The 12759-nt window shown below is 41.3% G+C and overlaps 1 protein-coding gene across 3 annotated transcripts; it reads left to right on the plus strand.

The window, feature by feature from the left end:
- Positions 1-4131: 4131 nt before the first annotated feature.
- Positions 4132-10410, plus strand: LOC109196072 (uncharacterized). Of its 3 annotated transcripts, XM_025901313.1 has the most exons (4): positions 8542-8892; positions 9015-9182; positions 9414-9509; positions 9958-10410. In XM_025901313.1, exons 1-4 carry the CDS (start codon positions 8560-8562, stop codon positions 10270-10272), a joined length of 912 nt encoding a protein of 303 aa, XP_025757098.1. In that variant the 5' UTR covers positions 8542-8559; the 3' UTR covers positions 10273-10410. The 3 variants fall into 3 exon arrangements, 1 of the variants encoding a protein (XP_025757098.1); XR_003215414.1 differs by lacking the exons at positions 8542-8892; positions 9015-9182; positions 9414-9509; positions 9958-10410 and adding exons at positions 4132-4405; positions 7715-7816; positions 7938-8537; XR_003215413.1 differs by lacking the exons at positions 8542-8892; positions 9015-9182; positions 9414-9509; positions 9958-10410 and adding exons at positions 4140-4405; positions 7643-7816; positions 7938-8537.
- The last annotated feature ends 2349 nt before the right edge of the window (positions 10411-12759 follow it).

Below are 12759 nucleotides of genomic sequence, written 5' to 3' on the forward strand. Positions count from 1 at the left end.
AGCCCCTGGTGTGATGTAGATGGCCTCAGCCAACAGCACAGGTCTTGGTGTGGTGTAGATTGCCTGAGCCAGCAGCACACGCCTTTGTGATGCTCAGTTGGATTTTGCTAGCAGCATACACCCTGGTGTGCTGTAGATGGCCTTAGCTAGCAGCACTGGCCCTGATCTGGTGTACATGGCCTCAGACAGTAGCACAGGCCTTGGTGTAATATAGATTATAGAATATAATACTATATAGGATATAGTCTCGGTGGCAGAACAGGCCCTGGAGAGTGTCAGTTGGTTTTTGCTATCAGCACAGGCCCTGGTATGGTGTAGACGGGCTCTGCCAACAGCACAGACCCAGTTGTTTTTTCCTAGCATTACAGGCACTTGTGTGGTGTAGATGGCCTCAGCAAGTAGCACAGGTCCCCTGTGTAGTGTAGAAAGCCTCGGACGGCAGCACAGGCGCTGGTGTAGTGTAGATGGCTTCAGCCGGCAGCACAGACTGTAGTTTGATGTACATGGTCTTAGCCAGCAGCACAGGCCCTAGTGGAGTCTTGATGGCCTGAGTGGCAGCACCAGCCCTGGTTTTATGTAGATGGCCTCAGTCAGCAAAGCAGTCCATGGTGTGGTGTAGATTACCTGGTGTGGTGTAGATGGCTTCAGCCAGCATCACAGGCCCTCATGTAGGGTAGAAGGCCTCAACCAGCAGCACAGGCCATAGTGTGGTGTTGATGCCCTCACCAAGCAGCACAGGTCCTGCTGAGTCTCAGTTGGTTTTTGCTCGCAGCAGAGGACCTGGGGTGTACTATATGTCCTCAGTCAGCAGCACAGGTCCTCGTGTAGTGTAGATGGCCTCAGCAAGCAGCACAAACCCTGGTCAGCATAAATTGTTATTTACTTCCAACACAGGCCATAGTGTGTTGTATATGTCCTCAGCCAGTAGCACAGGTCCTGGGGTTGTGCAGATGGTCCCAGCCAGCAGCACAGACCGTGTGTTTTTTTTCAGGTAATTTAGGCCAATACCTGGGCCCTGGTGTAGTCTAGATGGCCTCAGCCGGGAGCACAGGTTCTGTTGTGATGCATATGGCCTCAGCCGGCAGAACAGGCCCTCGTGTGGTGTAGATGGCCTCAGCATGCAACACAGACCGTGGTGAGTCTACGTTGGTTTTTACTAGCAGCTCAACCCCTTGTATGGTGTAGATGGCCTCAGCCGGCAGCACAGGCAATGGAGTGGTTTAAATGGCCTCAGCCAGTAGCACAGGCCCCTTGTGTAGTGTTGAAGGCCTCAGCTGGCAGCACAAACCCTGTTGTAGTGTTGATGGCTTCAGACGGCATCACAGGCCCTGGTGAGTCTAAGTTGGTTTTTACTAGCAGCACAGGCCATGATGTGGTGTATATGTCCTCAGCCGGCATCACAGGCCCTAGTGTGGTGTAGATGTCCTCAACCAGCAGCACAGGCCCTGGGGTTGTCCAAATGGTTCCAGCTAACAGCACAGACAATGATGAGTCTCAGTTGGTTTTTGCAAGCTGCACAAGGCCTCGTATAATGTAGATTACCTCAGCAAGCAGCACAGACCCTGGTGAGTCTAAGTTGGATATTACTAGCAGCACAGGCCCTGGTGTGGTCTATATGTCCTTAGCCAGCAGCACAGGCCCTAGTGTGTGTAGATCACCTAAGCCAACAGCAATGTCCCTAGTGTAGTGTAGATGGCCTCATCCAGCAGCACAGGTCCTGGTTTGATGTAGCTGATCTCAGCCTGCACCAAAGGCCCTGTGGTATGTCAGGTAACTTCAGCCAACAGCAAAGGCCCAGATTTTTTTCTATACAGGCACAGACCCTAGTGTGGTCTAAATGGCCTCAGCCGGCAGCACAGGCATTGATGTAGTGTAGATGGCCTCAGCAAGCAGCACAGGCGCTGGTAAGCCTAAGTTGGATTTTGGTAGAAGCACAGGCCCTGCTGTACTGTAGATGGCCTCATCCAGACGCATAGGCCTTGGTAGCTCCGGTGAAAACTAAGACCTCAATTCAGAAGTACTTGACTCTGTTGTATAATTCTCAAACACGTAGCCTAAAGCAGATAACTAATAAGCTGGAGAGGAAATGGTGTGTCACAAATTTAGAGGATCATCATTTAGCCTGCAGAAATAGTTTGTTTCTTTATAAGAAAGCCCTCCGCAAAGCCAGAACATCTTACTATTCGTCACTGACTGAAGAAAATAAGAACAACACTAGGTTTCTCTTCAGCACTGTAGCCAGGCTGACAAAAAGTCAGAGCACTGTTGAGCCAACTATCCCTTTAACGTTAACTAGGAATGACTTCATGAACGTCTTCACAAATAAAGTTTTAATCATTAGAGAAAAAATTACCAATAATGATCTCACAGATGTAATATTATCTAAAGCTTCTTTCAGTGCCATTGATATTCATTTAGACTCTTTTTCTCCAATTGCTCTTTCTGAGTTAACTTCAATAATTACTTCCTCCAAACCATCAACATGTCTTTTAGACCCCATTCCTACAAAACTGCTCAAAGAAGTCCTGCCATTAATTAATGCTTCAATCTTAAATATGATCAACTTATCTCTAATAATCGGCTATGTACCACAGGCCTTCAATCTGGCTGTAGTTAAACATTTACTTAAAAGCCATCTCTAGACCCAGCAGTCTTAGCTAATTATAGGCCAATCTCCAACCTTCCTTTCATATCAAACATCCTTGAAAGAGTAGTTGTCAAACAGCTAACAGATCATCTGCAGAGGAATGGCTTATTTGAAGAGTTTCAGTCAGGTTTCAGAGCTCATCACAGCACAGAAACAGCTTTAGTGAAGGTTACAAATGATCTTCTTATGGCCTCTGACAGTGGACTCACCTCTGTGCTTGTCCTGCTAGACCTCAGTGCAGCGTTCGATACTGTTGACCATAATATCCTATTAGAGTAATTAGAACATGCTGTAGGTATTACAGGTACTGCGCTGCAGTGGTTTGTATCATATCTATCTAATAGACTCCAATTTGTACATGTAAATGGAGAGTCCTCTTCACACACTAAGGTCAATTATGGAGTTCCACAGGGTTCAGTGCTAGGACCAATTCTGTTTACATTATACATGCTTACCTTAGGCAGTATCATTAGAAGACATAGCATAAATTTACACTGCTATGCAGATGACACGCAGCTCTATCTGTCCATGAAGCCAGGTAACACACACCAATTAGTTAAACTGCAGGAATGTCTTAAAGACATAAAGATCTGGATGGCCGCTAACTTTCTGCTTCTTAATTCAGATCAAACTGAGGTTATTGTACTCGTCCCTGAAAATCTTAGAAATATGGTATCTAAGCAGATTCTTACTCTGGATGGCATTACCTTGGCCTCCAGTAATGCTGTGAGGAACCTTGGAGTCATTTTTGACCAGGACATGTCCTTCAACGCACATATTAAACAAATATGTAAGACTGCTTTCTTCCATTTGCGCAACATCTCTAAAGCTAGAAATATCCTGTCTCAGAGTGACGCTGAAAAACTAGTTCATGCATTTATTACTTCCAGGCTGGACTACTGTAATTCTTTATTATCAGGATGTCCTAAAAACTCCCTGAAAAGCCTTCAGCTAATCCAAAATGCTGCAGCAAGAGTCCTGACAGGGACTAGAAAGAGAGAGCAGATTTCTCCTGTTTTGGCTTCCCTTCATTGGCTTCCTGTTAAATCCAGAATTGAATTCAAAATCCTGCTCCTCACATACAAGGTCTTAAATAATCAGGCCCCATCTTATCTTAATGACCTTGTAGTACCATATCACCCTATTAGAGCACTTTGCTCTCGCACTGCAGGCCTACTTGTTGTTCCTAAAGTATTTAAAAGTAGAATGGAAGGGAGAGCCTTCCACTTTGCCTAATTAGTGGAATCACTTGTCAATCAACTTCTGCCAACCAATTGGCACTCTTGGATCACTAAGGTCCTAAAAAACAAACCTGTCAATCAAAACAACCAGAATCGTTCGGAGAGAGAAGCAGTGATGAGGAGCCTGACATTTTTGACATTAACTGTGTATGCACATTAAATAATTTCAAATAACATATGTTTGGGGGAACCTCTCATCAGTAAGGCTTTAGTTTGTAGAAATGGCGTTGTTGTTGATTTAACCATGCCGTTAAAGTTCAAGTGCTGCTGCTTTTCTTCAGTATTGTAATATTTGCTCGATGGCTTTAGTATCTTGACTAGAGATGCATTCACACTTTGGGGATTAAATGAAAAGATCATTAACAGGGAAAAATTATAAATGGAAGTATTTATAATTTGTCACCGTTTGGATGCTTTTTAATTGTTCATCAGTTTATGCCTTTGGATCTCTCTGTTCCAGCTTCAAGAATTAAGACAGAGTCAAGGAAGAGAACTGGGGATGTGATAAAGATACCAGGTAATTTATTTTGTTTGTGAATTCTTCTACCAATCACCTCTCTCGCTCTCGCTCTCTCTCTCGAGTTGTCTTAAAAATATGTTAAACTAACTACTAAACCAACTTTACTTATGCTATTTTCCACCTATAGATTCTTATATAAAACAAATTGTTTGGAGGAAAACAGGTTGCCATTTTAAAGCAGTGTTAGCTGTAGTCCATGACCATGTCTTTGTGAGCTAATAGTAATTCATTTATTGTTATTATTTATCACTTATTAATATAACTTAACTGTTATATTAAGTTGTAAGTATAGGGAGTTCTGTTTTGTTTCCAACATGATCTGGCAGTGTAAGTTGTGCGCAGCTTCCTTCACCTCCAGAATACAGTTATTTAGACACTACAGGCTGCAGCACAGCCACTATTCCCGAATCAGCCCTCTTCCATGCCTCTACACTGATTGCATTTGTACATTTCAGACACTTAATGCACTGAGTACTCATTTGTCAAGATATCATACAGCACAACTTAGCAGTTGTGCAGAGCAGAGTCAGAGGCCTGTGTTATTTAAATGCCCTTTATGCACATTTCAGCAACGCTTTTCTGAAACAGGCCTTTTCAGTCATCTCAGAAAGCATTTGAAAAATCATGAAACAGTGACATGCCCATATAAGGATTGTAGGTATAGCACAAATGTGTACTCTTCATTCAATTCCCATAAAAGTAGAGCACACCAAGCAAGTCTTGCAACAGACTTTAAAAGTGATATTGTCAGTGAGGATCCCCATAATCTCCAAGCCAGTATTTCTGAAGTAGCTAGTGACTTGCATGAAGAATGCCCAGACCAGAGCACGGAAGTGGGGAATGATGATCAGTGTGACACTGACAGTCTAAGAAATCAACTTAAAAAAAATGTGTCTTCCTTATTCCTACAGATGCAGGCTATCCTCCATGTCTCAAACACGGCTACTCAAGAAATAGTAGAACACTTGAATCAGACCTTCTCCTTATCTGAGCCGTTGATCAAAGAGGCAGTTAGTGACATATTGCAGAGAAACGGTCACAGTATTGCAGAACCTACACTGAGTGAAGTTGTTGCCACTGTCATGGACTGCAATGTTCTGTCTACATCAACCTCTAAAGGTGCTGAGTTGAGTTCAACCAAGTGCAGAAAAACCTTTACTGAGTGCAACTACCCTTGTGTAATGCCAGTGGAGTATCAGCTGGATCAACCTGGACATACCAGCATGTATGTTCCTATCCTTTCAATGATTCAAGAGTTGTTTAAAAACACAGACATTCTTAAGAAGATTACTGAACCAAATACTGCATCTGGTCAATATGCATCATGCTCTGATGGCTCTCATTTCCTTGAAAATGACTTACTGTCAACAGGGGATCTCATCCTACCACTCCAGCTATATATTGATGAGCTTGAAATTGCCAATCCACTTGGCACATCACGCAAAATTCACAAACTTTGCGCTGTATATTGGGTCCTCGCTAATGTACCACCAAAATACCGATCAGCATTACATGCTATACAGCTAGCAATACTGGTAAACGTGACAGACCTCCGTAAGTATGGATATGCAGCTGTACTTGCTCCATTGCTGCGTGATGTTCGTACTCTGGAACAAGACGGTGTCTTCATTGAAAGAGTTGGCCAGAATGTCAGAGGCACCATCTTTTGTGTTTCTGCTGACAATTTGGCTGCTCATGGATTAGGTGGCTTTGTAGAGTCATTTAGAGCAGGCCATGTTTGCAGATTCTGTATGGGCTCAATTGAACAGTTTTAAGTAATTGAAGTCAGAGAGAGAAGGTTTCCTCAGAGAACCGAAGCCAGCCATGACCTACATGTACAAACCGTTCAAGAAAGTGACACTTTGAGCAGCCACTTTGGTGTTAAAGGTGGCTGTGTTTTGCGTGAGTCCCTGAATTACTTCCACACAATCACGGGGTTTCCTCCAGATATACTCCATGATCTTCTGGAAGGTATTGTTCCCATAGAGCTTTCTCTTTGTGTTAAAGAGATGATCCGGCTGAAGTACTTCTGTTGTGGAAGTTTTCCACTTAAATAAAGCCTGCAGATGAGCGGTGAGCGGTAGCTAACATTCTTTAATCAAAACACACAGAACAGAAAACCAAGCTTGTGGAGAGCCTGCATGACCACGGGGCAGGGTCAGCAGAGTCTCCCTGAGCCTAGCATGGCTCTCAGTTAAATACCTTCCACAGGAACAAAAGGCAGTGCAGCTGTTTCACACCTTAAGGTTCACACTCCCTTGCTACCTCCCAGAGTCCTCGAAGAGACAAAAGACTCTCCCTGTGGCATTGTCTGCTTCCCCCCAACTTCCTTCTTACAGTATGGGTGTCAGACATGTTAAAATCCAGTGGCACCAAGGCATTATACAATAAAATAATGTGATTAGTACATAAATAAAAGAAATTCCTTTACACTTCACTTTGGAGTATTTTAATCACAAGATTACATCATTCCCATATCAGCACACTGATAAAGTGGATAGACCTCAGCCCCTTCACAAAATGTTTCTTTCTCGAGGAACGATTGGAGGTAATGGACATGAAAATGCCACTCTGCTCCGACTTCTTCCATTGCTTGTTGGCAGTGTAGTACCAGAGGGTGATAAGGTATGGGCAGTTTTGATGGAGCTGAAAGAGGTGGTAGAGTTAGCATTGTGCCCATCATTTACTGATGAAACCTTACACTATTTTGTGTGCAAAATCAGTGATCATAGACAGGCACTGCTAGAGGTTTTCCCTGAGGTTAGGCTCTGTCCTAAACATCACTACGTGGAGCATTATCCTGCTCTAGTTAAGTGCTTTGGCCCCCTGCTGCATGTTTGGACCATGCGGTTTGAGGCCAAGCACCGCTTTTTCAAAAGAGTGGTGCGTGACACTCAAAACTTCAAAAATATTTTGAAGACAATGGCAATCAGACACCAAGACATGATGGCATATCATCTTGCTGCGCCATCATTTTTCAAGCCAAAAACTCAGGCATCCAGGGTTGACTCTGTTCTGGTTTCAGCTCTACCAGAGGTTGCTCAAGCACACATTAGAGAACAAACAACTAGTGACACAATCTACAAGACATCAAAGGTGACCATTGATGGCACAGACTATGTCTGTGGAATGTTTCTGTCTGTAGGAGTCAGTGGTGGACTGTCTAAATTTAGCAAAATAAAACAGATCTACCTTGTGAATCACAATGTATCTTTTCTGTGTTGTGACTATGAGTCCTGGTATGTTGAACATCTGCGGTCCTATGAGCTGTCAACTGCTGACACAAGCCTGTCAATCCACCTGTAGTCTGATCTCAACGATACAGTCCCTCTCTCGGCATACAAGATAGACGACTCGCTGCTGCTGACCCCCAAGCGGTTCATTCAAGTGAGACAGAACTGAGTTCAGGTAATAATGAATGGTTCTTTTATTTATCAGTTATTGTGTTTGTATTCACTCTCTGTATAATTGAGCAATTAATATATTCTATATCGTACCTTTTAACATCCTGATTTTGTCTTTTCATTAGTACAATGGCAGCTGCACCTCCCCAACAACCAATGCTTATTCGTGTTGTTGAGACAGACCGGGCTAGAAAATTAAAACTCAGCTCACGACCAGCCTCTGTTGATGCACTGATCAAGATTATAAAAGAACAGCTGGAAATCGACCTTGACTTCAGTTTGCTTTATGAAGATCCAGACTTTGACGGGAAACTTACTTCCCTTGCAGACATTGAGGAATTGCCAGAAAAAACTGTTGTGCACATCTCACTTTCAGAAGACTCCAGCTCTACTGCATCTACTGATCTACTTTCAGATGTGTCATCTCCAGAACGTCTCAGTAGGTGGCCTCAAGGTCCTTTTCCAGTTCCCATATTTGCATTTGATGTTGAACTGAAACTTCAACATGGAAATGCCGAATATGAGAGGAGCAACAGACACCTTAAGCTGACTAGAGACCTGAAGCACGACATTTTAGAAAAGCTTGCATCTACTATGTATAGTTTTAAGGCTTACCCAAGTGATAAAGAGATTGCAAAAGCTGCTGAGGCTCTTGTAGCCAAACATCCCTGCTTGAAGGAAGCAGGATCTGAGACTGGCTGGAATGGATGGAAAAATAGCATCAAGATGGGCAATTATAGGACCAAGATGAGACGGGCTGGATGTCAGGAGGTCACTGTTAATGCTGGAAAAAGAAGTAGAAGTAATCCTGATAATGAACCTTCACATTCCAACATTAAAAGACCCAAGCGAGCAGAAGTCAACTTCCTACCAAACTTTCCCCAAGGAAAGGATCCTTCAAGCCTTGACCAGTTGAGGCAAGCAATTGTTGAAGAAGTCAAGAAGGCTGAGAAGAACCTGCCCCTCATTAGAAAGTTGATGCAGACCACATTTCCCCTGCGCAGACAAACCATAGTGATGTCCTGCCCACCAGTGAAGGAGCTCTTGGACCTCTGGCCTGCTCTAAAAATGGAGTCTGAGGTAATATGGATCAGCTCTCTTTAAAATGAAAATTGTAATTCTTACTCATGTGGCAGCTTTTTGCTGCTTTATAAAGGTGTGCGAGATTCTTCAAATTGAACTGTATTGTCCTTCTGCTGTAGTTGTATGCAGAGTTTGAGCGGATTACAAATCAGAACCTGCCCAATACATTCTACGCTGAACTTGACCGCCATCTTCCTCGACTGATGACCTTATTCAGACAGAAGGCATCAAAAACTGGGAAGACAGCAGATGCCCTGGCTGAAATTCTAAGAATTCAGGATGAACAGGTAATAATAGATTGTTACACATTTCATAGGTTGAACCAGTGGAACATTGGACAGGTTCAATGATTTAAATGAGCTTTTTGAATTTTGCTATTAGTCCACTTTGTGTTTGCTATTTGTCTGACTGTATTAAAGATGTGAACAGGTTATTTGTGGACATATGTTCTGATTTGACTGTTGTTGTTGTTCAGTAAACTCACCAGTATATACAATTCTGTTTTTATCTGGCAATAGGAAATCCATGATATCCACACCAAGCGCACTACCGTTCTCCACGCCCTTCCTGTCTATCTGCATGAGGATGTCTCTGGATTTTTGAGAACCTGCACTGTGAGTGTCCTTAAGTATCTAACAGATACTACTGTGTATATAAACAGTGCATCAGAGTACAAACATGTATTTTGATGCACTGTTTGGACTTACCTTTGTTTAGTCTACCCATACGGTTTCCATGTATGGTCTTTTCTGTCTCCTCACTACGAATGAACTGAATTGGTGTTTTGTTGAAAGTGATAAGATGTTTAGTAAAACATTTTCCTGTGTATTTCCTTTAGCTTAGTTTCAGTCTATCTCACACCACTTGATTCTCTGGTGAATTAGCTGATTTATGTGTGCAGAACATGGACCTTCTGTTTTTCACCTCTTACAGTGAGACCCAGGTCTCCCTTGTAAAAGAGGTATTGGATCTCAACGGGAGTTGGTAAAATGAGAAATTATATGTCGTCTGTTGTATTTCTTGGGTTAGATTGTGATTAGTATCTCTTTTTCATTCATTCAGGACGAATCTGATGAGTTGGAGCTTGATGGTGTTGAAGTGGCCCTCTTCACTGTCATCAGTGACCATGACACGACAAATCCAGTTCACTACCAACCTGTGAAAATCTCTGTCGTCATTGAAAGTGATGCCGTGGTCAGTCTCCCCAGATTTGGTGAAGCCTTCCTGGTAATGTTTGGACTGACCTATGCACTTCACCTCAGCTACCCCAAAGCCCTGACCAACACTTTAGAATTTACTCAAAAGATTTTACTTGGTCTAGAAAGTAGTAAACTGTCACCCAGGTTACAGACCCTCAAGAATGACTTGGTTATGTAGGAACTCATCTGAAAGAAGGATGCAGGGTAAAGCATTATAAAAGGCTAGTTCAAAGTTCTCTCCTTTTATCTAAATAATGCCTCAAAACGTTATTGCATTACTCTACAGGTGTTCAGCCAATAGGTCCAAACCATTGACTGTAGAAAACAGTCAATGGTCCAAACTATACAACGTGCCTTTGTTCTCATTAACATAATACAAAACATTAGTGTTGCTTGTTTTAATGTTTTTCGTAATACTATTTCTAAAACATTGTGGGCTGCGCAAGATGACCTAAATTTCACTGTTTGATACTGGTTAATGTAAAACAAATAGCATTGTAATTCACTCAAATTGCTGCCCTGTTGCCTTATTCAGATATTAGCCAGAGAGCCAAAAGCACATTTTGATATTATTTATTATTATTTGGCATTATTTTTTATTACTCTGACAGTTTTCCTGACTAAACAATTTTTGGTCTACTTATTTTAATTTATAAATGTTTTTGTTAATTATTTTTAATTTATTTAATTTAAAAAAAATGTATTTAATTTCAACATAATGTGCTAAAAGGGAGCAGGCAAGATACTGTTCAATGGCAGATGTTTATGACTTTTGCATATTAAGTTACCGATACTCAGTGTAATTGAGGCAATCAATTGCCTCAAAAATTTTAAGTTTTTGGTCACATGTTTTTAAGTATCAAGTAGTCAACATATTTGACTAACGTGTACTTAAAATAATGACAACACAAACTAATAAACATTTGAGTTTTGTTAACATAAAAATGTTGTGGTTGTGTACTTATTTTTTATAAGTTCTGTGAACTTATTCCTTTGAATTTGTAAACTTGAAACTTTAAGTCATATTAACTGCAAATATTTGAGTTGACCGTTCTCAAAAGATACAAGTACCATGTAATCCAAACTTTTATGTTCTGGAAAAATTTGACTTTTAAGTTGATCAACTTTAAAAAATTGAGGCAATCGATTGCCTCAATTTTTTTGAGTTCTGGTAACTTATTCGGGTTTACAGTGAATAATATCTTGAGCTGACGCTTCTCCAGGTTTGCTCAACATATTCCATAACAAATGCCGGCACCATGAACATGCAGACTGATCCGAGAGGGAGGAGGACGATAGTCACGTGGCATTTTCAAAACACATCTTTCATCCTTCCGCACTGAGAAGCAAAACTTCCAGCTTACTTAGTTTTTCTAAGTTAAGACAACTCAAATAAATGGAGTTTATCAGCGTTTTTGCATAAAAAGTACTGGTAACTTATTTAAATTGAGTTCTAATAACAAATTGAAACAAATTGAGTTCAGCCTATTTAATATTTTTAATTAAACACAATATTACATTTTACATTGAAGGTAACCTACAAGGTATGTGTTTTAAATGTGTTTTTTGCATTTTGCAGCTGTTTTTCCTGCTTTATTAGGCAAACTGCCACAGTTGTTTTCAGATAATAATCACACACTTTTAAAGTTTGCTTTAATAGGTTCTTAGTATGTTATTAAATTTAAACAGGTGGTTTTGCATTTTGCAGCTCTGTTTCCTGCTTTTTACACAGAAACTACCACAGGTAATTGAGGGGTAATAACTTAACGCATTTACTGCATTATTGCATTCTTGTTTCTTCCTTGTGACTCCACTTTATTGTGGAGCTGTATTTCCATATTATTATCCACAGTTTTTGGGTTCTCATTATCCTATTACATACATTTCTGGGTAATATTACTCAATTATAACCACTGTTGCTACCATGATATTAAGGGGTTATTACTTTGGTAATTGCATAGTAATAACTTAGAAATTACCACATTATTACACTCTTTTCCGCCTTATTACCCTACTACTACCCCTTTATTACCTAGCTGTAATAGAAAGTGCTACCAAAAAATTAATTATGCATGTTTCAACAGTTCATTATCATTCAATTATGTCCTTTGGTCAAATGTTTGGAAAACTATGAATAAAAGCATCTCAAACCAGAGCTCTGCAACAGACTGATCAAGATAGTAAAGGATATGGAGGTAACTCAGTCCACAGCATTACTGATGGTGGTGATGGTGGAACATTTAATCACCCTAAATGTGTTGAATGGTTCCATGGAGTGACTGGATCTTCACTGTAGCAGATATGAGATGACACAAATTCCTTGAATGCCTTCCGAGCCTCATCCTCAGCGAGAGAGGGGATGCTACAAAACACATAAACTCTGTTTTAAACCAGAATATTCTACTGGTTGGTGAGCAGCTCAGAAACACAGGTAATATGTCGTACCTCCATTCGAGATTTTCAGAGCCGGGTTGGGGTGGGGCTACTGGCTCCATGGGCATGGGAGAAGGCAGAAAACCTCCTGCATCAATGGCAAAATTTCAAGTAACATCAACAGCATTAATGTGAGGAATTATGTGAACCGGGCTTTTCTTACCTCCTCCTGGCACAGTGCCTTCATAGCCTGGGACATTGCCAAAAATGTTGGCTTGGGGGGCCATGACAT

Source organism: Oreochromis niloticus, linkage group LG20 (genome assembly GCF_001858045.2).
Source record: "Oreochromis niloticus isolate F11D_XX linkage group LG20, O_niloticus_UMD_NMBU, whole genome shotgun sequence".
NCBI lineage: Eukaryota > Metazoa > Chordata > Actinopteri > Cichliformes > Cichlidae > Oreochromis > Oreochromis niloticus.